The 27,662-nt window shown below is 44.3% G+C and overlaps 1 protein-coding gene across 1 annotated transcript; it reads left to right on the forward strand.

Annotated features, from left to right (window-relative positions):
- On the forward strand, nt 1-27,662 carry cygb2 (cytoglobin 2). Its single transcript, XM_061831012.1, has 3 exons — nt 1-508; nt 17,771-18,002; nt 22,256-27,662. Exons 1-3 carry the CDS (start codon nt 108-110, stop codon nt 22,418-22,420), a joined length of 798 nt encoding a protein of 265 aa, XP_061686996.1. The 5' UTR covers nt 1-107; the 3' UTR covers nt 22,421-27,662.

The raw sequence follows: 27,662 nt of genomic DNA on the forward strand, positions 1-27,662 counted from the left end.
CCCACACTGGTAGAGGGGAGAAAGAGTGAAGAAGAGGGGAGAGAGAAAAATAAGTTTTCTTCAGGAGCGGGAGGAGTAACAAAGGACAGCAGGGGACTTTTCTTTACATGCTTTCCCCCCCTCTTTTTGCTGTTATTGCTGTCTTTCCTCCCCTTTCCCCATCTTTCCTTGTCCTCCTTTTCATTCCTCTTCTCATCCCGGTTCTTCCCCCAGCTCCCGCCGTGGGGTCTCAACTGTCCGTCTCCCTCCCCCCTTCCCTTTCTCCCTACCTCCCCCGGGCCTTGCTTGGAGCCTCCAGGCTGCTGCGCCGCAGGAGGATGTCTCGCAGGGAGTCTCCCCCACCGCCCTCACCAGAGCAACTGTTTGGTGTGAGGGGCAGGGAGGTGGATTGCGACGACCGTCCAAAGCGCACAGAACCGTTGTCTGATGCCGAGCGTGAGATCATCCAGGATACTTGGGGGCACGTGTACAAGAATTGTGACGACGTGGGGGTGTCGGTTCTCATAAGGTGAGTTCAGTCAACAGGTGAAAGCCTCCATACGTGTGCTCAAGGCAGTTTGTCCTATCACAAAGTAGTGGCGGAAGTAACAAAGTTCAAATACTTATTGCACTGATGTAGATTTTGCAGGTATCTGTACTTTATTTGAATACATACCATATTTTTTATGACTTTTTGCTTTTACTTACGACATGATAACATGTGTGCTTTCTATTCATCTGTCAAAATAAGCTTGCTACTTTTTTCAACCTTTGTGGATGATGACATGATTTAGACAAAAAAGAGAGCAGTCAACTTAACCTCTGTTGAGCTCTTGATAAATTGATATCTTGGGGAAGAAAAACATTCACATCGTGGAACGTGACTGAAGGAGGATATATGACGATGCAAAATATTCAGAGACACAAGATCCATGGTCTTACGAGACCTGGTGTTGCCAGCGTGATGATGGATTCTTACACTGCTGTGTTACTGTTTGTGACAAGTGGGACCCCAAAGCAGCAACGTAGCATGGAGATGATTCGTGATGTCAAAAAAAATGGAAAAAAAAACTGAAGCAGTCAATAAAACTGAAATACAAAAAAAATAAAAGTCCATTACCAAACTGGTAGGGGAGAAAACTACGGTAACTAAAAACTATAAAGGCACAAAGCAAACAAAAGCATCACTATGAAAGGCAAAAAGGAAAAAGTGAATTACAGTGATGTATAAATGGTGCAACGGGGGTGACAGACATCAGGAAGACACCAGAATATTTCAGGAGCAAGATAGAATGCACACAGCGAATGACGAGGGACAAGGGAACTACTGTCGAGGAAAGGTCTTCCTGTTGTGCCCTCCAGCACTTGGGAGGTGGTTGCCAATTGCTCCCATGTCTGCACTTCCCAGACCGGGAGCTGAATGCCAATCACTCCCTGGTGCATGCCTCCCTCCTCAATAACCCCACCGCAACCCCTGAAGGAAACAAGAGAAACACAGGTGAGGGACAGCTAATAAAAAAACAGCTCAAGGACAATAAAATACCTTGTAACCTTGAAATTTTGTACGTCGGGGTCGCTGCAATCTCAGGTGAATGACCTTTGCATTTGCACACATGTAAAGTGTACCTGTAGGGTTCAAACATCCGTCCATCCATCCATTTTCTTAGCAGCTTATCCTCCCAAGGGTTGTGGGGGTGGTGGAGCCTATCCCAGATATCTTTGGGCAGGAGGCAGTCTGCAAACATTATCCTTTCAAATAATGACATGACTTTCATAATGTGAAAAGCATTTCTACCCTTTTAATTTAACCTTGATTACTCATTCCCATGGTTTTTGAAGTATTTAAATAGACACACAAACCAAAGTGTACCAGGATGCAACTGTCTGACGCAGTCACTGGACTTGAACGTCACCCATATTGACTCCAACTTTATGTTGTTGTAGCCAGGCAATCGCATTGTTGAGTCGACTTCTAGTTCCAGGCAGGCAGCCACTTCCTTTGGGCGTTTTCACAGGTCCATTACGATCAGCATAGTGGGAGACGGTGTGCAGTTGAAGATGTGCTGTGTATCGTGAGGGCCCTGTCCGCATTTCGGGCAGAGGTTGACAATTGTATTGTCGACACAAACCATATAGTCATTGAGCATGCGGCTTCATCTGGAGCAGAGTTGCGATAGTTTGGATCTTGTGGCCCGCGGAAGATTGATTTCGGTTTTGTCCACCTCACGGGTAGGGTAGCCACCAAGGGTGACTACCGGTTTGTAGCCGGCCACCGCGTCTCCAACTGCCGTTCGATGGACCCTACATAAGCCAATCTTGGTAGGCTTGTTCGTCGAACACCGTGTCGTAGGGATGTCTTTGTCGATGTCTTGACGGTATTTACGGACATCATGGGGAAGTAAGCGCGGTTGAGGAGGTTCATTTGAGACCTGGTTCTCACGACGATGGGCTCAGCACGCCAGAACCGTCCCGGGCCAACGCGGTCCGGCCAACGATCGTCAAACCCTCCAAGCAATCACTACAACTTAATAAAACATATCAGGGTAATAGTGGTGTTCTTCATGGTCAAGCCAAACCTGGTCTTGACCTCACATTGCTACCACTGTAACTGCTTGAGAAGCGAACTGCTTGCACACACACACAAACACTCATCTGTATAACTGTAAGTGAGCGCCACATCCAAGCTAGCAATCAATGTTAGCAAGCCTACCTTCGCAGGATTTCACAGTAGTTTGAGAAGTTACCCTGGAAATAAATAAATAGCAATTCTAGAAGACAGTAGGTGAACATCGGACGGAAATGTTAAAAATTAAAATGGATGGATGGATGAATTTATAAAGGGGACATGGGTACGTAGAGTACAGTAGAGTACTATGATATACATAACCAGAGTATGTAGAGTACACGTACAGTGCAATTTAACACAATGGCAGTTTCTTGCTTCATTTTTCCAATAGTTCTTCACTTGATGAAGAAAAGCTGGATTTTTATTTTTATTTTGTAGAGTTAAACGGTCAATGGTGCACTCGAAAAAACCCTCAAGTATTTTTAAAATAGGAAACCATAACCAAGGCATGTGATGGAAGTGAGACAAACCGATTTCCAGTTTTGGGTGACAGAATCCCTGAGGAGAGGAGGAGGAAAGGGCAGGGAGCATATCTGTGTGTGTGTGTGTGTGTGTGTGTGTGTGTGTGTGTGTGTGTGTGTGTGTGTGTGTGTGGTGTGTGTGTGTGTGTGTGTGTGTGTGTGTGTGTGTGTGTGTGTGTGTGTGTGTGAGTGTGCGCGTGCGCGTGTGCACGTATGTGTGTACATGTAGGCGCATGCGTGCTTACATGCGTGGATGCGTGCGTTTGAGTGTCTTATCTCGGGATGACAGAAATACATTTTGGCACTTCTCCCTACGCTAGCTCATCTTTTCTTTTCATTCTTTTCTATCTTTTCAACACATTTCCTCATCCTTGAAGAAAATGCAATTAAAAGACAGTTATTCATCTTCTGTTCAAAATGTCAATTAGACGTGACAAACGCTAAAATCAATTCAGGCAAACCAGATTATATACTATTTAGGAATTACTGCTTGTAGGTGGGGGGTGTGATTTCATCTATTTCTGTATGATTAATTTAATGTAGGCGGCACGGTGGAACAGCTGTGAAGCGCTGGCCTCACAGTTTTGAGGACCAGGGTTCAAATAGAGCCCTATTTGTGTGGTGTTTGCATATTCTCCTTGGGCCTGCTTGGGTTTTCTCTGGGCACTCCGGTTTCCTCCCACAACCCAAAAACATGCATTAATTGGACACTCTAAATTGCCCCCTAGGTGTGATTGTGAGTGCGACTGTTGTCTGTCTCCACATCCCCTGCAATTGGCTGGGAACCAGTTCAGTCTGTACCCTGCGTCCAGCCCAAAGAAAGCTGGGATTGGGTTCAGCACTCCTGCAATCCTCGTGAGGATAAGCGGCTAAGAAAGTGGATGGATGGATGGATAATATATCTTCGTCTTTTCCTTCCGGTTTGTCCCATTTGGGGTCGGCAGACCGCGTCATCTTTTTCTATGTATGTCTATTTCCTGCATCTTCACCTAACCCGAACCCTTAACACACTCATCATTGCTCTGGATTGTTAAACCCAAGTATTTGAAGTCTACCTCCCTCGCTATCTCTTCTCCCTCCACTCCTCTCATTCACACACATAAATTCTGTTTTCCTTCAGCAAATCTTCATTCCTATCCTTTCCAGTGCATGCCTCCATCTTTCTAATTGTTCCTTCACCTTCTCCATGCTTTCACATATCATAATATCATCTGCGAACATCATCGTCCAAGTGGATTCCAATCTAACGTCATCTGTCAGCCTATCCATTACCACAGCAAACAGGAAGAGCTGATCGCTGATGCAGTCACACATCCACCCTAAATTCTTTTGTCACACCTACGGTACACCTGACCACTGTTCTGCTGCCCTCATACATGTCCTAAACTATTCTAACATATTTCTTTGCCAAACCAGACGTATGCATGGTGTACCACAGGTCCTCTCTTGGTACTCTGTCATAGACATTCTCTAGATAAAGGGTGTCAGACTCATTTTTGTCACAGGCCACATTGTAATTATGGTTTCCCTCAGAGGGCTGTTATGACTAAAACCATAATCTTTAATCGCCTCATCATATTTACACATGAAATGTATAAACTATTTTTAAATCAAAGATCAAGTGTAATGGGGTTTTTCAAACATTATTCATATTTGGTAACACAAAAATGCTCAGCGTTATCATTTATGATATGTGACAATTTCAAATTTTGGTGCAGATTTTCACAAGAATAATGGAAGTTGACGCGGATGATTTGCCTCCACGGGCCGCATAAAATCATGCGGCGGGCCGGATCAGGCCCCTGGGCCTTGAGTTTAATACCTGTACTCTATAGCCACAAAGACACAATGTAGCTCCTTCTGAGCTTCTCTGTGCTTTTCCACTCGCATCCTCAAGGCAAATAATGCATCTGTGGTACTCTTTCTAGGCACGAAACCATACTGTTGCTAGCAGATACTGACTTCTGTCCTGAGTTGACCCTCCACTACTCTTTCCCATTGAGGCTCATCAACTTTATTCCTCTCTAGTTCCCACAGCTCTGCAAATCGCTTTTGTTCTTAAAAATGAGAATGAGCACACTTTTCTTTCATTCTCCAGGCATCTTCCTGCTCGCTAGTATTCTGTTGAATAAGTTGGTCAAAAACTCCACAGCCACCTCTTCAAATTGCTTCCATACCTCCACAGCGATCTCATCAGGACCAACCGCCTTTCCATTTTTCATCTTTTGTAGTGTCTTTCTAATTCCCCCTTACTTTCACTGCCACTTCCTGGTCCTTCACACTTGGCTCTTCTATTCTTCCTTCTCTCTCATTTTCTTCATTCATTAAGTTCTCAAAGTATTCTTTCCATCTATTTAGCCCACTACTGGCTCCAGTCAACACATTTCCATCTCTATCCGTAATCACCCTTACTTGCTGCACATCCTCCCCATTTCTATCCCTCGATCTGGCCAACCTGTAGAGATCCTTTTCTCCTTCTTTTGTGTCCAACCTGGTGTACATGTTGTCACATGCCTCTTGTTTAGCATTCGCCACCTCTACCTTTGCCCTACGTTGCATCTAGGTGTATTCCTTTCACCTCTCCTCAGTCCTCTTAATGTCTCACTTCTTTTTCGCTAATCTCTTTCCTTGCATGACTTCCTGCATTTTGGAGTTCCACCACCAAGTCTCCTTCTCCCTTTCCTACCAGAAGACACACCAAGTACTCTTCTGCCCGTCTTTCTGATCACCTTGACTGTGGTAGTCCAGTCTTCGAGGAGGTCCTCCTGTCCATCGAGAGCCTATCGCACCTCTTTCTGAAAGACTGCACAACATTCTTCCTTTCCAGGCTTCCACCACATGGTTCTCTACTCTCCATTTAACTTCTTAATTTTCCTCCCCACCACCAGTCATCCTACACACCACCATCCTATGCTGTTGAGCTACACTTTCCCCTATCACTACTTTACAGTCAGTCACCTCCTTCAGCTAACATTGTCTGCACAAAATAACCTAACCCTGTTTCCTTCACCAACATGTCCATTACAATCTGCACCAATCACAACTCACATCCTACCTGTGGGGCATAGCCGCTAATCACATTATACATAACACCATCAATTTCACGTATTTAGCCTCATCCCTCGATCTAATACTCTTTTCACCTCCAAGACATTCTTCGCCAGATCTTCCTTTAAAATAACCCCTACTCTGTTTCTCTTCCCATCAACTCCATGGTAAAATAATGTATACCCTACTCCCAAACTTCCAGTCTTACTGCCTTCCCACCTGCTCTCTTGGATACACCATATATAAACTTTTCTCCTAATCATCATGTCAACCAACTCCTGAGCTTTTCCTGTCATAGTCCCAACATTCAATGTCCCTAGCCTGAGTTGTAGGCTCTTTAGATTCCCCTTCTTCTTCTGCTGATGAATCCGCTTTCCTCCTCTTCTTTGTCTTCAACCCACAGTAGCTGAATTTCCCCCAATGCCCTGCAGGTTAACGGTGCCGGGCGTTGTTAACCCGGCCCATGACCGATCCGATATGGGATTCATCAGATGAACGCTCATATTTATTTGGCAATATTTTACGATGGATTCCCTTCCTGACGCATTTTGACGGGCTTGGGACCGGCCGACAGATTGCACTGGCTTGTGCCCCCATTGGGCTGCATTGGACAATATACAGTATAGTAAGTTTCTTTCGGCTTGTCCCATTAGGGGTCGCCACAGCGTGTCATCTGAGATGAACGCACATATTTGTTTGGCACAGTTTTTACGCCGGATCCCCTTCCTGACGCAACCCTTCTCAGGGAGTGGAGGCCCCAGTGGAATACGAACCCACAACCCCTGGTTTACCAAAGCAATGCTCTAACCACTGATCCACAGGGCCGCGGACAATATACAGTATAATGCATAATATAAAGAGCCTAACTTGTTCATCCATCCATTGGTCAGGAGGCGGGGTGCACCCTGAACTGGTTACCAACCATTCGCAGCCTAACATGTTGTAAACATACCTTTAAATAACGGTGGTAAATTGGGTTCAGTAGTGTACTATATGGTATGTATTAAATCCAGTAACATGACTGTCTGTCACTCGGAGGGGTGCTCAAAACCTGGGTGGGGAGAAGCGGGAGACACTGGGTAGAACAAACCATTTTCAAACATTTTTGTTCTTTAAAATATTACCTTTCAACCAAGGACTGGATACACTTTTACAGTTTTTTAAGCTTCTTAAAAATGGTCACAATAAAAAAAAATAAACTTTAAAATGTATATTATCGGCACTGGCATTAATTTAAGGGCGCCTGAGCAACACCCCCCACCCACACCCCACCCACACACACACGAAAAAAAATGGGCTAGACATGCCTATGTTGAGCATTGCACTGCTTTAGTTCACTAGGTAATGGACGGCAGCTGTAATTATCAACAGTTGGCTGACAGTTCCTCAGTTACCTAACAACCTGAGGCTGACCCAGAGGGGTAACAGTCTTTGCACGGTTGACATGTTACTGTTGAGACGCTGAGAGTCAATGCAAGATGTTTTTCACTTTGGTGTTGCTCCATCTGCTGGGATGGACAGAGCAGAGAGACAGTGGCAGCAGCTTCAGTTAGTCTCAAAAATGCGTACAAATGCAATTGCACCACTGAATAAGATCTCCTTAGGCAACAGTAGTGCATATGGCAGACCCAAGTGGTATTGCTGAAGTGGTGGGGCTGGCATTTAGATCTGCTGCACATTATTATTACTGTTGTTGTTAGTTCATATTATTAAGTTCATATTAGACCTAATTCTGGTTTTATATTTTATCTTGCAACTATACAAATTGAAATATGATCTTCAAGTCACACTACATGGAGTTAAAAGAGATCAATCATCTTCCTGGTGGTATTCATGTTTATGAATAGCCAATTTCTGGGTGATATTGATATTTGAACTTCTTATAACGCAGTTATTTAGGCAGTCTCGTTATCATTATATTCTTAGTGTTAAAATAATTGTCATGCTCCTGGCATCCTCCCCAGGCAGGGTGTGGTCAGCCAATTAGTCGACACACACCTGCACCCTGTTTCGGCTGATTACACCCAGTACTTGTAGGACACGGGGGACAACTAGTCCTCCGCCAGATCGTTGATTCCCATGCCTCGTTCCCGTATACCTGACCTACTGTGTACTGACCCTCGCCTGTTCCCTGACCATCCTAGTAAGCTTGCCTCTTCTGATACTGCTGCTTTTCCTGACTGACTCGCTGATCATTGACCACGGTCCGAATAAAGGCTTTCTGTACACTACCTGCTTGCCTCTGGAGTCGAGCATTTGGGTCCACCCTCGAGCCTTGTTCGTGACAGAACGATTTGGCCGCAACATGGACTCAGCCGACTCCGAAGTCATCCGCCGATCGTTACAGTTCCAGAGCAGACGCCTGACTGAGAAGGAGGCTGCTCTCCAGGTAACGAATCAACGTCTCCATGAGATCTGTGCCCGGCTGGAGCCGTGGCTAGCATCTCAAGCTAGCGTGGCTGCTACGCCGACGATGGTCACTCCGCCTGTCGCTCTGAGTCCACTCGTTCCGCCTGTTACGGAGCCCTCCCATGCCAGCGTAACTCCGCTCTCCCGACCGGAACGTTTCTCAGGCGACTCAAGCGACGTCAAGCCCTTCCTTGCGCAGTACGTCCTCCATTTTGAACTGCAGGCGTCCCCTTTCCCCATGGACCGCTCCCGGATCGCCTTCGTCATTTCCCACATGACGGGGAGGGCGGAGGCGTGGGCCACTGCAGAGTGGAGTCGTGACTCGGAGATCTGCCGTTCATGGACGACGTTCGTCTGCGTGCTCAGCCAAGTATTCCAGTATGCGGCTCCGGAACGCAATTCGCCAAGGCCGTCGCTGCATGTCAGACTACGCTATCGAATTCCGGAACCGGGCCGCCGACAGCCGTTGGAACGAGGAGGCTCTCCATGACGCCTTCTACCAGGGACTTTCCCCACGGATCCGTGGCCACCTCATTGCCGTGGATCTTCCGCCTTCGCTGGACGCTCTCCTCGCACTGGCCCTCAAGGTGGATCAGCGCTTGGCCGTGCAGAGGCAGATGGACGGCATGACCAAGGAGGAGACGGAGAGTCTCAGCCCGGTCGCTTCCCAGCCGCCCACGCTGCTTACTACGTCAGAACCCATGCAAGTGGAGGGGCTCGGCAGCTCAGCAGAGGAGCGCTTACGCCGCCGACAATAAGGGCATTGTTTCTACTGTGGTCGTCTTGGACACTTAATCTCCTGTTGCCCGGTTCGACCGAAGCGCTCCGACCTTAAGATCTCTACGCCGGTGAGTGTGGTGTCGCTGAGTCAGGGCGGTTGTTTTTGCACATCACCGTAGGAACGGACTCTCACTCATGCATTGACTCCGGTTCATACGCTAACCCGATTAATCCCCGTGTGGTCAAAGCGTTGCGTGCGGCAACCTTCCCCACACAGCGTCTTCGTATTGCTTACGCTGCCAACGGCAAGTTCCTCTGTTGGGTTACACACCGCACACAAACCTTACGTATGGACTTTCCGGACACGCACACAGAGCGCATTAGTTTCCACGTTTTTAACTCTAGCAGCAGTAATATAATCCTGGGGAGCCCGTGGCTCAAGAGACACAATCCCCACATTGACTGGGTCACGGGTCGGATAATGGCATGGGGTGAGGACAGTCACAAGCAGTGTCTCGCTGCTGAGGACGGAGGGATTCAAGTTGCTGAACTGAGTACCACCTCCGAATTAGCCACAGTGCCCTCTTGTTACGATGATTTAAAGGAGGTTTTTTCTGAGTCCAAGGCAAAATCTCTGCCGCCGCATCGGCCTTATGACTGTGCTATCGAACTCCTCCCAGGCACCTCACCTCCCAGAGGGAGATTGTTCTCTTTGACAGGACCGGAGCACCAGGCAATGACGGACTACGTCGAGGAGTCTCTGGCAACCGGACTCATTCGCCCATCCTCCTCACCAGCCGGCGCAGGGTTTTTTTCGTTAAGAAGAAGGACTCCACTTTACGACCCTGCATCGACTACCGAGGCTTGAATGACATCACGGTCAAGAACAGGTACCCCTTGCCCTTAATCGCTACGGCATTTGAACTCCTTCAAGGTGCCCGGATCTTCACCAAACTGGACTTGCGCAGCGCATATCATCTGGTGCGGATCCGGGAGGTCAACGAACGGAAGACAGCTTTCAACACTCCCACGGGGCATTACGAGTATCCGGTGATGCCCTTTGGACTGACCAATGGCCCGGCCGTCTTCCAAAACTTTATTACTGACGTGCTTCGGGAGTTCCTGAACAAAAACATATTTGTATACCTTGACGACATTCTCATCTTCTCAGCAGATTTGACCTTTGATATCCGACAGGTAAGATAGGTGCTCCAGCGTCTCTTCCAGCACCAACTGTTCGTGAAATGGGAAAAGTGCAAGTTCCACCGAGCATCCGTGTCCTTTCTGGGCTTCATCCTGGCAGAAGGGGAGATACGGATGGATCCCGGGAAAATCTACGCCGTGCTTCGGTGGCCCACCCCTGCCAGCAGGAGGGACGTGCAGAGGTTCATTGGCTTTGCAAATTTCTACAGAAAGTTCATTCGGAACTTCAGCGCTGAGGCCGCCCCTCTGCACGGTCTCACCTCTCCACACAACGTTTTCGAATGGTCCCGGACCTGCCAGGAGACCTTCAATAAACTTAAGGCAAGTTTCACCACCACACCCATTCTCATTATCCCGGATCCGGATCGCCAGTTCAGGGTGGAGGTGGACGCGTCGGACACGGGAATAGGAGCCATCTTGTCGCAGCGGAGTCCCAAAGATGGAAGGATCCACCCGTGTGCGTTCCTGTCTAGGAAGCTAACCCCGGCAGAGAGAAACTACGACGTGGGGGATCACGAACTGCTGCCGGTCAAGATGGCAATGGAGGAGTGGCGGCACTGGCTGGAGGGCTCACAAGTACCATTCGTGGTCCTCACCGACCACAAAAATCTAGAGTACCTTAGGACCGCAAAGTGGTTGAACGCCCGCCAGGCCAGGTGGGCTCTCTTCTTCACCCGCTTCCGCTTCACTTTGTCCTTCCGCCCAGGTTCCAAGAACGGCAAGCGGAACGCCCTCTCACGGATCCATGAGGGGGAGCGCACGGAGTCAGTAGCAGCTCCTATCCTGCCAGAGGCGTGCTTTGTGTCCGGCTTCATCTGGGCGCTCGAGTCGCGGGTGAAGGAGGCCCAGGAAGAGACGCCGCCACCCGCAGATTGTCCGTCTGATCGCCTGTTCGTCGTTCCATCACTTCGGGGAGATGTCGTCATCTGGGCCCATTCGAACAAGACGGTCTGCCACCCGGGTATGGCAAAAACTCGTTCTGTGGTCAAACAGAGATTCTGGTGGCCCAACCTCACCAAAGACGTGAAGGAATTCGTCAATGCCTGCCCGGTGTGTGCGGCCAATAAGACGTCCCGTTGCGGCCTCTGTCCATCCCTTTCCGCCCGTGGTCGCACATCGCGTTGGACTTCGTCACCGGCCTACCGCCGTCTCAGGGAAACACAGTTGTGCCGTCTCTAGTGGACCGATTCTCCAAGATGGTTCACTTCGTGCCACTTCCGAAGATCCCGTCGGCCAAGCAGACAGCCCAGTTGGTGTTGGACGAGGTCGTTTGCTACCACGGGTTCCCCCGGGACATCGTCTCGGACAGAGGTCCGCAATTCAGCGCCCGCTTCTGGAAGGAATTCTGCACCCTCATCGGCGCTTCGGGTAGTCTAACTTCGGGCCATCATCCGGAGTCTAACGGCCAAACAGAGAGGGTGAATCAGGAATTAGAGACAGGACTTCGATGCTTAGCTTCTAGGGATCAGAGCACGTGGAGCCAGCACCTCAAATGGGTTGAGTACGCCCACAACTCCCTACCCTCCGCCTCAACAGTTGGCTTCACTCCACGTTGTGCACGGCTATCCTCCTTCTCTATTTCCCTCCTTGGCCACAGACTCCGCGGTGCCATCGGCTCTGGCAGTGGTACGGCGCCCGGAGGTCGCTGCTGCACATGGGCAACATCTACAAGTCTGCAGCGGACCGCAAGAGGAGAGCCGCACCAGAACCCAGGGTGGGGCAGCGAGTGTGGCTCTCCACCAAGGATCTCCTGCTGCGGATGGAATCCCGCAAACTTGCTCGCAGGTTCGTTGGTCCGTTCCCAATCACCAAAATCATTAACCCGGTCGCCGTATCACTCAGACTGCCCAGGTCCGTGAGGGTGCACCCTACGTTCCACGTCGGCAGACTATGCCCGGAACGTCCTTTGCACCTCCATAGAATGTGTTTTTACCATGAACTTACAGAAGTCATCATTCATTAAAAAAAAAAACACCTTTGTTTTGTTATTCAACTGTCCATAAAGTGTAGCTGCTTTATATTTGGCTAAGACCACCCACTGTCCTCTAATTGCTAGAGGACCCACCCCTCACTACTTGTGAGGGCACACCTCTTTTTGTTGGCAGCACTGGGTTGGGAGTTGAGAGGTAGGCAGAGATCTTTGCTTTTGACGTGTATAAGCCTGAAAAATACTAATGATTCAAATGATTTCAAACCTCTTGGCAGAAAGACTTCTACGACTAAAGAAGTTATGGGCAATTTAATTCATATTTCACATTTCCTGAGCCGCAATAGACCCAATATGACATCCCATAAAAAAAGAAAAAGTTGTTTTGCAAAATATGGCACCTTTAATATGCAGAAAAACACGTCATTGTACATTCAGCAGTATGACCCAAGGTTGTTCACCGTGCCCCAAATAATTACAAAAATCCTCCCAATTTGATTCAAGTATGATTAACAACTCTCGCTAATGGTGGCCATTTGACTTTAATGGATTCATTTGAATGCAGAGTCAGGTGGAAGAATCTGTTCAGAGCTTTCACACAGGGACAAAATGTTCCCTGTTTTGCTTTGGTCATAGAAGGTATTACAGAAACGAAGCTTACAGAATGAAATATTCAGTAATTGAGACTGGTCAAGTGAAGGAGGCCCCGTAGCTCAGTGGTTAGATCCCTGGTTTGGTAAACCAGGGGTTCTGGGTTCATATCCCACTGGGGCCTCCACCCCCTGAGAAGGGTTGCGTCAGGAAGGGCATCTGGTGTTTAAAAAATAAATAAATAAATAAATAAATTATGCCAAACATACATGTGCGTTCATCTAAGATGACACGCTGTGGCGACCCCGAAAGGGACAATCTGAAAGAAACTTCCTTAATAGACTGGTCAAGTGTTTGAATTGGATTTACAAGTGCATTAATCCAATTAAATATTTTTGTTAAACGTCCATCCAGCCGTTGACCTTATCAGGGGAAGGTGTCGCAGGAATTGATGGCTTATTATATCCATGCATGCATTTTCTACTCTTTTTAATAATATTTTTTTTTCTTTTTAAATATGACATTTCAAGCTTAAGAGAACATCTGAAGAGTTTGTTTTCAAAACGAGACATAGGCATTTTTTTCAGATTTACGAAAGAGTTTGTTTTCAAAACGAGACATAGGCATTTTTTTCAGATTTACGAAACTCGCGCCAAAATTATCGAGCTCCGAATGGATAATTTTGGCGCGAGTTTCGTAAATCTGAAAAAAATGCCTATGTCTCGTTTTGAAAACAAACTCTTCATTCTGGTCTCTCACATATAGACAAAGTAGCCAATCTTGTGTATGTATTCTATGCTCCATTGGTTTTAAAGCTTTATGTTTTCTACATATTGTACTTTAAAGCATAGCATTGAAACTTCATGTCTGTCCAAAGAGCAAACTCTACAAGACATTCTGAATATTTCGAGTTACCCAAGCAAAATTTTTAATATACAGTATTGTGACAGCTGGCAGACCAAGCTCAGAATTCTACAGGCAAGCAAAAGCCTTTTTTGGCCTAGCATGACAGAATCTGGTTGTTCTGGAGGCTGTTCTTTTAGGGCTGCCCAGGGCCAAACTGTAACTGGCAAATAATTGTATCCACAATTTTGGGCAGCGTGAGCACTGATGAGATCTAAATGAGGTCAGAGTAATAAGTAAATAGTGTGAAAATTAGTGGTCTAAAGGCTCTTGCAAACATTTTAAATAATTAAGTGGTGATTTTGGAAATGTAATGACTTACATTAAATGCCTGAATCATTTGCACATTTGCATTTGGCCAATAAGATTCAATTAGATGCATACATCTAAATTTACAAAGACTCATAAGCTCTGCAGTTTCCCAAGCAATTGCACCAGTGACGGACTAAAATTCCTGTTTCTAAATCCCATTTAAGGATGATGCCATACTATGCATTTAAATGCCATATTATTTGGATTCTAACCTAACAACAAAGTACAAATTAACATTTGCTAATTTGATTTTCGGTTTCATTAGGTTTGATCGTGTACTCACTCCAGTATGTTGAAGTTATCAGCAGCTTGATTAAACTGTCAACCAATGTTTGGCTCAATGTTTAGCCTTATATAGCCATGTAAACATGTCTTAACACACTTTTCTTCTCTGCCCGGATTTGGATTGTATTCGAAACACACACATACACGCAAAACCATTTTAGCAGAAAAGCCGTGATTGGAATAGCAGTGACTCAACGGTCAAATTTAAAAATGAGAACTTAATCCTGGTCAACATTTCGTCCCTGACCAGCAGAGTGTTCTCATGAAATGATGGTTCTGGTAAAAATATAATAATAATAATAATAATAATAATAATAAGAAGAAGAAGAAGAAGAAGGAAAAGACACCTATCCTCAGAAGGGTCAGGGGAATGCTGGACCCTATCCCAGCTGTCATCGGGCATGAGGTGGGGTACACCCTGAACTGGTTGCCAGCCAATCACAAGCCACATAGAGACAGACAACAGTCGCACTCACAATCACACCTAGGGGCAATTTAGAGTGTCCAACTAATGCATTTTTTGGGATGTGAGAGGAAACTGGAGTTCCTGGAGAAAACCCACGCAGGCACGGGGAGAACATGCAAACTCCCCACAGGGAGGTCAGGATTTGAACCCTGTTCCTCAAAAGTGTGAGGTCAACGCATACATACAGTGAAGAAAATAAGTATTTGAACACCCTCCGATATTGCAAGTTCTACCACTTAGTTTATTAATTTTCATTGTAGGTCCATGTCCACTGTGAGAGAGATAATCTACAAAGAAAAATCCAGAAATCACAATGTATGATTTTTTTAACGATTTATTTGTGTGATACAGCTACAAATATTTGTATGTAAAGTATTTGAACACCTGAGAAAACCAATGTTAATATTTGGTACAGTAGCCTTCGTTTTCTATTACAGAGGTCGAAGATTTCCTGTAGTTGTTCACCAGGTTTGCACACACTGCAGGAGGGATTTTGGCCCGCTCCTCCACCAGATCTTCTCTAGATCAGACAGGTTTTTGGGCTGTCGCTGAGAAATACAGAGTTTCAGCTTCTTCCAAAGATAGTCTATTGGGTTTAGGTCTGGAGATTGGCTAGGCCACGCCAGAACCTTGATATGCTTCTTACGGAGCCACTCCTTGGTTTTCCTGGTTGTGTGCTTCGGGTCATGCTGAAAGGCCCAGCCACGACCCATCTTCATTTGCTCTGACTGAGGGAAAGAGATTGTTCCCCAAAATCTCAAAATACATGGCCGTGGTCATCCTCTCCTTAATACAGCGCAGTCGTCCTGTCCCATGTGCAGAAAAGCACCCCCAAAGCATGATGCTACCACCCCCATGCTTCACAGTAGGGATGGTGTTCTTGGGATGGAACTCATCATTCATCTCTCTCCAAACACAGCTAGTGGAATTATGACCAAAAAGTTCAATTTTAGTCTCATCTGACCACAAAAATTTCTCCCGTGACTCCTCTGTATCATCCAAATGGTCAGTGGAAAACTCAAGACGGCCTTGACATGTGCGGGTTTAAGCAGGTGAACTTTCCGTGCCATGCATGATTTCAAATCATGACATCTTAGTGTATTACCAACAGTCACCTTGTAAACGGTGGTCCCAGCTCTTTTCAAGTCATTGACCAAGTCCTGTTGTGTCGTCCTGGTCTGATTCCTTTCTAAGGATCACTGAGACCCCACGAGGTGATATCTTGCATGGGGCTCCACTCCAATTGAGATTGATTGTCATGTTTAGCTTCTTCCATTTTTTAATGATTGCTACAACAATGGACCTTTTTTCACCAAGCTGCTTGGCAATTTCTCCGTAGCCCTTTCCAGCCGTGTGGAGCTGTACAATTTTGTCACTTGTGTCTTTGGACAGTTCTTTGGTCTTGGCCTTGTTACAAGTTTGAATCTTACTGATTGTATAGGGTGGACAGGTGTCTAAATGCAGCTGACGACCTCACACAGGTGCATCTGATTCAGGATAATACTGGATACTGTGGAGGTGGACTTTTAAAGGCGGACTAACAGGTCTTTGAGGGTCAGAATGCTATCTGATAGATAGGTGTTCAAATACTCATTTGAAGCTGTATCACACAAATAAATCGTTAAAAAATCATACATTGTGATTTCTGGATTTTTGTTTTTAGATAATCTCTATCACAGTGGACATGCACCTACGATAAAAATTTCAGACCCCTCCATGATTTCAAAGTGGGAGAACTTGCAAAATAGCAGGGTGTTGAAATACAGTGCAACTACAGAGGTCAAACATTTCCTGTAGTTGGTTTGCACACACTGCAGGAGGGGTTTTGGCTCTCTCCTCCACACAGATCTTCTCTAGATCAGACAGGTTTCTGGTATAATATATATATATATATATATATATATATATATATATATAGAGAGAGAGAGAGAGAGAGAGAGAGAGACCTGTACCCTTTTATCATGGTATATGATTATTTATAACTACTATAATTAGGCGGCACAGTGGCCTTATACTTCTGAGGACCTGGGCTCAATCCTATCCCTCCCTGTGTGGAGTTTGCATGTTCTCCCCATGACTGTGTGGATTTTCTCCGGGCATTCCAGTTTCCTCTCACATCATAAAAACATGCAACATTAATTGGACACTCTAAATTGCTCCTATGTGTGATTGTGAGTGTGGCTGTTTGTCTCTATGTGCTCTGTAATTGGCTGGCAACCAGTTCATTGTGTACCCCCCCCCCTCCTGCCCGTTGACAGCTGGGATAGCCTCCAGCACTCCCGCAACCCTAGTGAGGATAAGCGGCTAAGAAGATGGATGGATGGATGGATGGACGGATGGATGGTATTAATTGATATTTATTGAAAGTCAGTCAATCAGTCGAACATGACGTTTCCAGAATGAAGTGAGGAGAGAAGACACAAGACATAACAGTAACTGTAAGCGTTGTGAGCACAGGGTTCTTCATTGACAACGACGCTATGTTTTTATGGTTCAAATAAAAGTGATACAGTAGAATATACAGTATGTGGATCCTCAACATCCGATACAGGGTCAAAGTTTTCCCATAGCAATGGGTCGGTAGATGTGCATAAGTCAATTATGTGTCTCTAACCCTATGTGTGGGTCAACAAGCTGTCATTTTTTCAGACGATCCATTCAAGTAAGGATTAGCCGTGTGTAACACTGTGTGTCAGTCTTTTAAGTGGACCATTGGGAGTGGAATGATTTTTATTGGGAATCTAATGGAAAATGCATGACTACTAACCAAAAGACAGAGACTGTTTATTTTAATTCTCACACAGGCGAAACCAAATTGTTGATTGAAATTTTTTCCTCAGATTCTTCGTGAACTTTCCATCTGCCAAACAGTATTTTAGCCAGTTCCAGGACATGGAGGACCCTGAGGAGATGGAGCAAAGCTGCCAGCTTCGACACCATGCTCGTAGGGTGATGAATGCCATCAATACTGTGGTGGAGAACCTCAATGACCCTGAGAAGGTGTCGTCAGTATTAGCTCTGGTGGGGAAGGCTCATGCTATCAAGCACAAGGTGGAACCCATGTATTTTAAGGTATGAACAAGCTCATCTGTTAGACTGAACTACAATATATAACAATTATTACTCCATTATTAGAATATTAATTTTCTTCTTTTCCTTTCGGCTTGTCCCGTTAGGGTCCGCCACAGCGTGTCATCTTATGCCATCTTAGCCTATCTCCTGCATCTTCCTCTCTAACCCCAACCGCCCACATGTCTTCCCTCACCACATCCATAAACCTTCTCTTTGGTCTACCTCTCGCTCTTTTGCCTGGCAGCTCCATCCTCAGCCCCCTTCCACCAATATACTCACTCTCTCGCCTCTGGACATGTCCAAACCATCGAAGTCTGCTCTCTCGAATCTTGTCTCCAAAACATCCAACTTTGGCTGTCCCTCTAATGAGCTCTTTTCTAATCCTATCCGACCTGGTCACTCCGAGCGAGAACCTCAACATCTTCATTTCTGCCACCTCCATTTCTGCTTCCTGTTGTTTCTTTATTAGAATATTAATGTTGTTGGTATTTCAATTTAAATTTAATCAATAAAGGCACTTAAATTAGATAAATAAATTAATGTAAATTCCCCATAAAGAGCCATCTATCCATCGATTTTCTATAGGCCTACTGCTTGTACTAGTTAGGACCACGGGCGAACTGGAGACCACCCCAGTTGACATTGGCCGATAGGCATGGAGTGAGTACATCCTTGACTGGTTGCCAGCAAATTACATGGCACATGTAAACAAACAACAATTTTCATTCTTATTAACACTTTTGGGGTGTTCACCTACCATAACATGCACGTTTTAGGATTTTGGGGGAAGGACAGCCTACCCGATGAAACGCCACGGTATACATGCAAAAGAGTTGAAAATGTGAACACGGAACCAAAGAACCATGAGGAAGACTAGCGAACCATTATGACATCAGACCCTCTGAGTCATTGTATTGTATTTCATATCTATTGTATTCTAATTTTTTTCATCATTCTATTTTCTAAAGGCCGACATGGTTGTGCGACCGTTTAGAGCGTCTGCCTCACAGTTCTGAGGACTGGGGTTCAAATTGTGGGACCGCCTGTGTGGAGTTTGCATGTTCTCCCCGTGCCTGTGTGGGTTTTTTCTGGGCACTCTGCTTTATTTCCACATCCCAAAAACATGCAATAATTGAAGTCTCGAAAGTGTCCCGAGGTGTGATTGTGAATGCGCCTGTTGTCTGTCTCCATGTGCCCTGCGATTGGCTGGCAACCAGTTCAGGGTGTACCCCGCCTCTTGCCCGATGACAACTGGGATAGGCTCCAACACTCCTGTGATCCTCGAGAGGACAAGAGGCTCAGAAAATTGATGGATGAATACATTTGAAATCATTGGACTGGCCGCCAAGCAGGCCTCACCAACGATTGGAAGTGGAGGCAGGCCAGGCAGGTTCTAAGTGTCCACTTCACGAGGCAGACCTGTGAGCTTCTTCCAAGTCAAGTCTGCTTGAAGTTTCATATGAAACATACTTTATGTTGTTTGACATTCTAGACAAACAAATTAGTTTCTTCTTCCGCTATGTCAAAGCCTCTAGGTGCTCCAATAACACGGTGCAATGGAGCCACTTTTTATTGGAGAGGACTAAAGTTGGCTATGATCATAGCCACAGCAGCGCAGACGTCAGTGCACCAGATGCTCTGGTCCATGAAATTACCAACCTGACCTGCCTCCACACGGTATTACGACATGCACCACACTAGATTTGTGTCATTCAGGAAAATAGAGCTATAGATCACTGCGCTGCATAAATGACTCCACATATGTTATATATTTTTTATTTTATATTTTTAAACATAATTCATATAGTGTTCATATTTATCACGGTAACTTCTGTTCAGATTATACAAGATAACAATCATGGAAATGGAAAGAAAAACTGACTCGGTCAAACTACTGGCACAATAGCAAAACTGCATCTGGACCCCAAGATTGACCATTTTGTCTATTGCTACAACCAACTAGTGGTTATGACAAAGGTTAGCCTACACTTTTATTCCAATGTGACAGTTTACATACCTTGGCAAAATTTGTGAAATATTACTGTATTTTTCAGACCACAAACTGCTATTTCTTTCGGGTGATGTCAACCCTGTTGTATATTGAACGATGCGGCTAGAATATAGATTTTTTTTTCTGTAGCAGCTTCAAGTTTAAAAGTACAACAAAACTTGTTCGAACGTAATTGGTTAGGCATGGCAGTTCATTTTAATGCACTCGGATTTGGGCATGTGCATATGCCTCCAATGCAGAGAAGAAGAAGACTTTGCCTTTAGCGTGTAAAGAAGAGGAAGAATCTACCTCAGTTGCATGTAGAAGAAGATGAAGCAACCTCGACTGGAATGATCTTTGGTGTGCTCATAGCAAAACACAGCATGACACACACAAACTCAAAATATATATCCATCCATTCATTTTCTGAGCCACCTATCCTCACAAGGGTCACGGAGTGCTAGAGCCTATCCCAGCTGTCATCAGGCATGAGGCAGAGTACACCCAGAACTGGTTGCCAGCCAATCGCAGGGCACATAGAGACAAACAACAGTCACACTCACAATCACACCCAGGGGCAATTTAGAGTCTCTAATTAATGCATGTTTTTTGGGATGTGGGAGGAAACTGAAATGCCTGGAGAAAACCAATGCAGCAACAGGGAGAACATGTAACGGGGCTGGATTTCAACCCTGGTCCTGAGAACTGCGAGGCAATTATGATTACTAGTAGTTCACCATGCTCCCAATGCTCATTGTGTAGTTTTTAATTTTCACCATGTACTATAGTTGCATAATTGCCAATCAGAGAATCAACCATGCTTTCCTCTTCATATGATTCAAGGGACTTCCTCTGAATTCATTTACTTTCAATATCATCTTCCTAAATGCAAAGCACAGAGACCACATTAGCTTTGTCATGATCCTGCAGCTCCAGCCCGGGCTGTGCGGGTGACCGCGGGGTTGCGCTGATTGGGAGGCGCACAATTGCGCCTCATGCGGGCTGATTATCCTGTGTATTTACATGACCCCGATGACGACCGGTCCGCGCCGGATCGTTGAGGTTCATGTCCCGTTCGAGTACTCCCGTATCCCTGATCGACAACCCGTGTGTACCAACCTTCGCCTGTGCCCATGAGAAAACCCACGCAGACACGTGGAAAACTCCACACAGGCGGGTCCAGGATTGAACCCAGGACCTCAGAACTGTGAGGCCAACGCTTTCAAACTGATCCACGGTATAGTATATGGTACTCCATTTCTCCTAGAGGCTGAGACAGTTTTATGCGAAGAGCTGCAATTAACTTTAATATCTATGTTAGGATCTGAAATTGGCAATAAAAATCACTTGCAGCCTTACTGATCATGGCCAAGAGCATGCACCTGCATGTACTTGAAATGTGCATTTATACTCCATTTACTTTAATTACCAGGCAGAAGAGAATCCGTTTTCAGAGCTTTTCAAATGCATCTGAGTAATTTGTGCAGCAATTTTACACAAGCGCATTACATATGATGTATTTCATATGGCCCACGTCTTCACTTCAGTGCTTTTCATTCTCCAGCGTGTAATTCTCATTCCCTTTGTGTTCCCTGTCCACCATGCACTTTCATGTTTCACCACCGTGGACACTTTTAATTCTCACCTGTCTCGCCCACTTTTCTGCAGGAGTGAATCAGTCTGATTCCCACCCCCCCAACCCCCTGCGCTACTTCAACCTTACCTAATAATCTCTCTCGCCTTGTTATCTTAATAGCCTCATTTGACTCACCTTCCATCTTCCTGTCGCTCACATTTTGGCCATTTTTAAATGTTATCTATGAGGTGTGTCAAAACACAAAAGATATACAGCATTTCTAACCCAAACAACAAGGTTTCTCCTTCAATGCGGGCCAGACAATCAACCAGCATATCAACCAAGATGTTCTGCAGCATTCACTCTGTTTAGTGGTAGGGCAACTTATCGAGAAAAGCATCGACATAGAGAAGCATCTTCCATACCCTTCCTGGTATGATTTTTTTCCTCTTTCTGAAGCTCAAGAAGGTCATCATGCAACCTGTTTTAATGGCCATGACCACGGACCATGAAGAAGAATCCTTCCACGATATATGAAGGTGTGGTAGAGAAGTCTGGGAAAGTGCATTGGACTCCAGAGGATTATTTCAAGAGCAAAACTTGTAGTTTATAGTTTGCTTTTGAAATGTATTATTTGTAACAGCAGTCCCAAAAATGTTCTAACACACCTCGTATACCATATTGCAGATACTGAGTGGGGTGATGCTGGAGGTGTTGTCTGAAGATTTCCCAGAATTCTTCACAGCAGAAGTGCAGATGGTGTGGACCAAACTCATGGGTGCCGTGTACTGGCACGTAACAGGGGCCTACACGGATGTGGGCTGGCTCCAGGTCTCCAGCTCGGCCGTGTGAAGTGTCAGTGGGAAGAAAATATGTAAATGTTTGCAGTGGACTTAAAAGATACCAGTCTTAATCATAATAAGGGGAAAAAAAAAAGGTAAAATAGGTTTTCAAGCTCAAGTTCTGCAAGAAAGGTTTCACAGACATGGTGATGATGATGATGATGATTATGACGATGCGTAACCTGTTCATCTGCACAATAATTATTTTTTGTGTAATTCTGGTTCTGGGGCTGCATTGCTGTTTGTTTGTTTTGTTTTTGTTTTGTTTTGTTCACTACATTCCACAGATAACCAAAATCTACAAATACTAATGGTATTTTAGCTCAAGTAAATGATGGTTAGGTATGTGTTTTGGCCTTGCATGGGTAATATTAATTATCTAGTCAATTGTCGCCTGTGGCTAACCCCACAAGGGAAGCAAAAGCATGACTTCAAGCAAGTGAAGGCCAGCAGAGGTGCCCCCTCCCAATTTTCTTGTCCCCGTAATTTCCCCTTTGCTAAGATCACATCCGGCACATGTCAAGCTCTTCTGTCTGAGACAAAGTTTTTTAGTTGAAAGTATAAAAAAAAAATACTTGGCCAGGTAGTTCCTACTATTGGTTGTCTGGAGACCTGCAGATGGTGAAGCTGTCGTGAGCTTTAATACATTTTTCCTGCCTTAGTAACAAGCACAAGACCGACAGAAAATGGTGCTCATTTTGCTCCCTGAAAGAAGATATCTTAGCTATTAGATTTGCAACCCGGAATTATTGATTTGATGTCAACTGAGAACATTTTTTACATCTTGTTCAATGTTTAATAGCAAGGAAATACTCTTGTTCTTGAGAACATAAAACACACCTAAAAATAACAATGCTTCCTCCCAAAAAGCATTTCCAAGGTTGCAAAGCCTGTTTTCTATATAAAAATGAGGCCCCGTGTAAAATGCTTCAAATGATCACGCCCATGGCATACAGCTTAGTCAGGTGTCACCGTTGAGTCTTGTTTGGTGCACTTTGGCTTATCGAAGTCTTAACAGTGACAATGAAGCAAAAAGACACATTGAGAGTTTTACAATTCAGCAAAGAAGGAGGCTCAGTTGCATTTGCATGAACTATACACAGCCATCAGTGCCTGGTCACAAGCTGCTGTGGTGTGGAATTTCATTGTTCAACAAGGAACTGGTGATTGTGTTAGGTGAGTCTTGTACCAATGGCATATTCAAGATGATCACAGAAGTGTTCAGTTGAGAAGAGCTCAGGACATTCGGCAGGCTCATCCATTTTTGTTTTACTCCCAAAGAGATTATAAAGGCCTGCCATCTCAGTCCTGGCATTCCTTTAATTGATGATGAGCCTTGTTTTTGCCATGAAAGCGATGCCACCCTACACAATAGCACTGGCTCCACCAAAAACGATTTCTCTTTCCGTGCAGCAGCGGGCGTGTGGAATGGCTGCATTTTGTCTGTTCCAGTCAGGATAGGAAACTTTTGGCCACATCTTAATGCAAACGCTAGAGAATCACTCTTCTTCGGAAACTCACTTTGTCGTTTTTCTCCCATGTATCACCTGTTTCTTGAAACACAGCCATCAGTTTCGAGGCGGTACACTGTCACACCAAATAATAAAAAAAAATGTCATGGTAAATTGTCTCAAATTTTCCCTACCGCACAAGCCTGATTCAAGAACAACTAAACGTGACATGTCAAAAAAAATGTACTCAAAGTGCAACACAAAATGACAACATTATCAATAACATGAGTGGAGATATAATAACAATAACCCCAATAACACAGGAGTGCTTGAGCCTATCCCAGCTGTCATCAGGTAGGAGGGAGGGTACACCCTGAACTGGTTCCCAGCCAGTTGCAGCCCCAGAACCTTTTTTTACATTAAATATTAATGTTTTTCAACAATGAAAATAAAATTACGAGTGGTATGTTCAATCTTGGAACTAACAGCCAGGTATATAACATTTACATTTAACAGCGCTTGCATTGAAATTTTGACATGACTTAATGGTCAGTGTACAGATAAAGCATATCCAAATAACTGGAATATTGACTAAATGTGTTTTTTTTTTTTTATTAAAATTGACACAAATCACCCAAAATGTAATTTATGTGGAAACCTGCTCAGAGAGATATATCCTTGAGTTGCACATATTGTATGAATACACCTCAAAATATTTTGAAAGTATAATGTGAAATGTGTTTAGAGGGAATGATTTGAAACTGTAAGGGTAGGGGGGAGTGGATAGTTGAAGCCCTACCATTGGGACCATGGAACTGCTGACTGTTAACCATTTTTGTACACTTTATGCCCTAAAATCCACAGATTTAAGGGGCTGTGCTCGTCACTTTGTTGATACATATATCAATGCATCATGTACTCTAAATATCTACTTTTTGCCCTGTTGTTTGTCCAAGTGTACTCTTCAGCCTTTTGTCATGCACTTTCTCATGAATCTGTTTCTGCGCTAGAGAGAACTGTTTGGTTTCGGTGGAGTGCTTCACATACGGTGCACTCTTTTAAACAAACACAATGACGGTGCGAAAGTGAGATGGAGAACAGCCGCAGGTGGGCACGATCAGCAACCACACATGCACACCTTTCATGTTTCAAACCTCCTCTACGCTAATATTTACAAGCCTGTCACTTAGTTTACGTTCATCAAAGAGACATGCCGCATTAAAGACTCCATTAAGCCCTTTAAAAACCCTTCTGGAGGTCTCGGAAACCAAGAGCTTGTTCTAACAAGAATTTAGTCAGATTTTGTACTTAAGGTACAAAAGATACAGTAGAAAAAAAGATGTTTTGTGTGCTGAAAACTCTTACTTTTTATATGGATCACATTTCGAAAAAATCTAAAACCTTGAAACGATGACAATATATTGCATTTTAGAGGAAATGTTAGTGTATAATATCCGCTTTGTTAGTAGAAAGATGGACATACTTTCTTTACCAATCCAGTGGAGGAAATCAAAGGTTTTTATCTGTTTGTCCTGAATTTTTATGAGAGTATGTTTAAAATCTGAGGTGCCATTTGTAACTTACTTTCTCTCTAAAATCATCATCTCACATCTGTACACCTATAGCCAAAATGTGAAAAGTCATTTTTCTACCATTAAGGACTTGGATGGACGTATGTGGGGATTTCGCATTGATCCTAGTTTTGCATGCCATGCCATTTGTAATGCCCATGTCGCTATTAAATTCCCAAGGATACACTGCAAATCTGTTTAGGGCAGACATTTGATCCAATCTGGAGCTTGCATCTGCTCCACTGATGTCCTGTTTCTCCCATTCGGCTGTCGTCTGCATCAGCATCTGGCATTTATGAGGAGGCAATGAGTCGCCGCTCGTCCTTTTCTGGTCATTTGTCTACTTAACGTAACGTCCCATTGCCTTGGTGATGGTCGTAGTCACAGATAGTGAAAACCCTTTTACAAATAGCCGTACGCTCTCATCATACAATTTCATTCAGTGAGAACGATTCTTCCTAAGATCCCCTTCCAAACACTAAAGAAGAGGTTACATTTAGTTTGCAGCCATAAATGAATTAGAAAATGAGAAGAAATGCCTTTGTCTGACTTGCATTCTGTTTCTGATTCGGTTTTCATTCAGATTAAATGAAATTAAAATCTATTTTCTCAAACTCACTATAGATGATTATAGTTTCTATTGATCCATCTGTTAGACTTATTCATATCTAAACTGATTGATATACTTAGGGCCACACTGAAAAAACCCCAAATATTTAAGCTAGTAAGTAAAAAGGAGGGAGGTTTTGAGGAAAAAAAGTCACATTTTAGGATGATAGGTTAGGGTGATATACCAAAACGTTTTTGTGAATATATATTTCAGTTTAGCCTAGCAAGTTCCTCAGTGTATTGCAGTTAAATCGCAAACTTTTCTGCAATATTGCAACTCCCTTTCAATGCCCTCTCTTGCATATTTCAATTTTTTTATGTAAAATGACTAATCTTGTAATATTTCAGCATCCATTTTCTGTACCGATTATCCTGTTCAGTGTAATGGGGAGCTGGATCCTATCGCAAGTCTCTTGTGGCAAAAAGCAGACATTTCAATATAAGATAAAGACAGATAAACATTTACGCCACCACTGGATGGAAACTGAACCCTTGCTGCCTGCGTGGAGGTTTTACCAAGTGATTTGTCAGGGACTTTTACTACTTTTTAGTTTGTTTTCAATATGGCCCAAACATCCCTTTCCATATACCACACGCTCGACTTTTCGCCAGTCAATAAATCCAAGTGAATGAGGTATGGAGCAAAGATGGTCGATTGTTCACGGCCGATAAGGCCTCCCTTCTCCGCTAGCAGAAGCAGTGATGTACATTTGAAACCTATTTTCTATTTTATTCATGAAATTTGATTCATTAATTGCCAACTAAATATGCTCCTCTTTTTCTTTGCACTTCTCCTGAGTGCAATCATTTCAATATGTATATGTGGATGATGGATTTTTTTTTCTCTATCCAACAAAATTTCAGCTTTTGTGTGCTACCATATCAATCAAATCTTCCTAAACCAAGGGCCTTCAAAACCAGTAGTGCTGAGTGATGTAGTTTAAAACAGTAGCAGTCCTCACGGGGTCATCAGATGTAAAAAATGTCTTCCTGTGAAAGAACCAAGTCATTTTCAAGTACTATCTGGAGCCTATAAAGCCCAACAATTATAGGATCCATTTGTTTATGACTGGAATACCTGGTTCAATGCAAATATTTCTCAACAGTGAAGTGAGAAAATCATATTCAAACATAATGGGTTGCTCCTCCTGCCAGCCTGCAGGCTTTGTGTTGATTTGCATCAAGTTGTCATCATTCTTACAACACCCAAACACAAAGATACAACATACCTAACTTTTCTTCATACTTTACTTACACATGCATGCACAAACACACACAGCATGCACGCAGACATACAAACCCAATTGTGTATTAAATTGGCTGACTTGGACATGTCCACGCACGCCAAGTATACCACAGCACTCAATCAAATACATACTGTACTTGGAAAAAATAACGACACAACTACCATGCTTAAGGGCATCACAGGATATACTGTATGTGAATCTGTTTTGTTGTGAAACGTTTCTGTCAATGAGTTATTAAATGCGCAGACTTAATTATATTTTTCTAAATATATCTAGGATAATGATTCGACATTTGAATACTATATTGACGTGTCATTGTATACTATGTTATTGGTGGGAGGAAGTGCAGTGGCTTTGTCGTGTTTCGAGCATGT

Source organism: Syngnathoides biaculeatus, chromosome 9, assembly GCF_019802595.1.
Source record: "Syngnathoides biaculeatus isolate LvHL_M chromosome 9, ASM1980259v1, whole genome shotgun sequence".
Lineage (NCBI taxonomy): Eukaryota > Metazoa > Chordata > Actinopteri > Syngnathiformes > Syngnathidae > Syngnathoides > Syngnathoides biaculeatus.

Bases quoted from the DNA above. Each gene is read 5' to 3' on its own strand.
- cygb2 (XM_061831012.1), top strand. From the start codon at position 108: ATGCTTTCCCCCCCTCTTTTTGCTGTTATTGCTGTCTTTCCTCCCCTT. The intron at 509-17,770 runs GTGAGTTCAGTC...TTTTTTCCTCAG, and splicing joins GGGGTGTCGGTTCTCATAAG to ATTCTTCGTGAACTTTCCAT. The intron at 18,003-22,255 runs GTATGAACAAGC...ACCATATTGCAG, and splicing joins TGGAACCCATGTATTTTAAG to ATACTGAGTGGGGTGATGCT.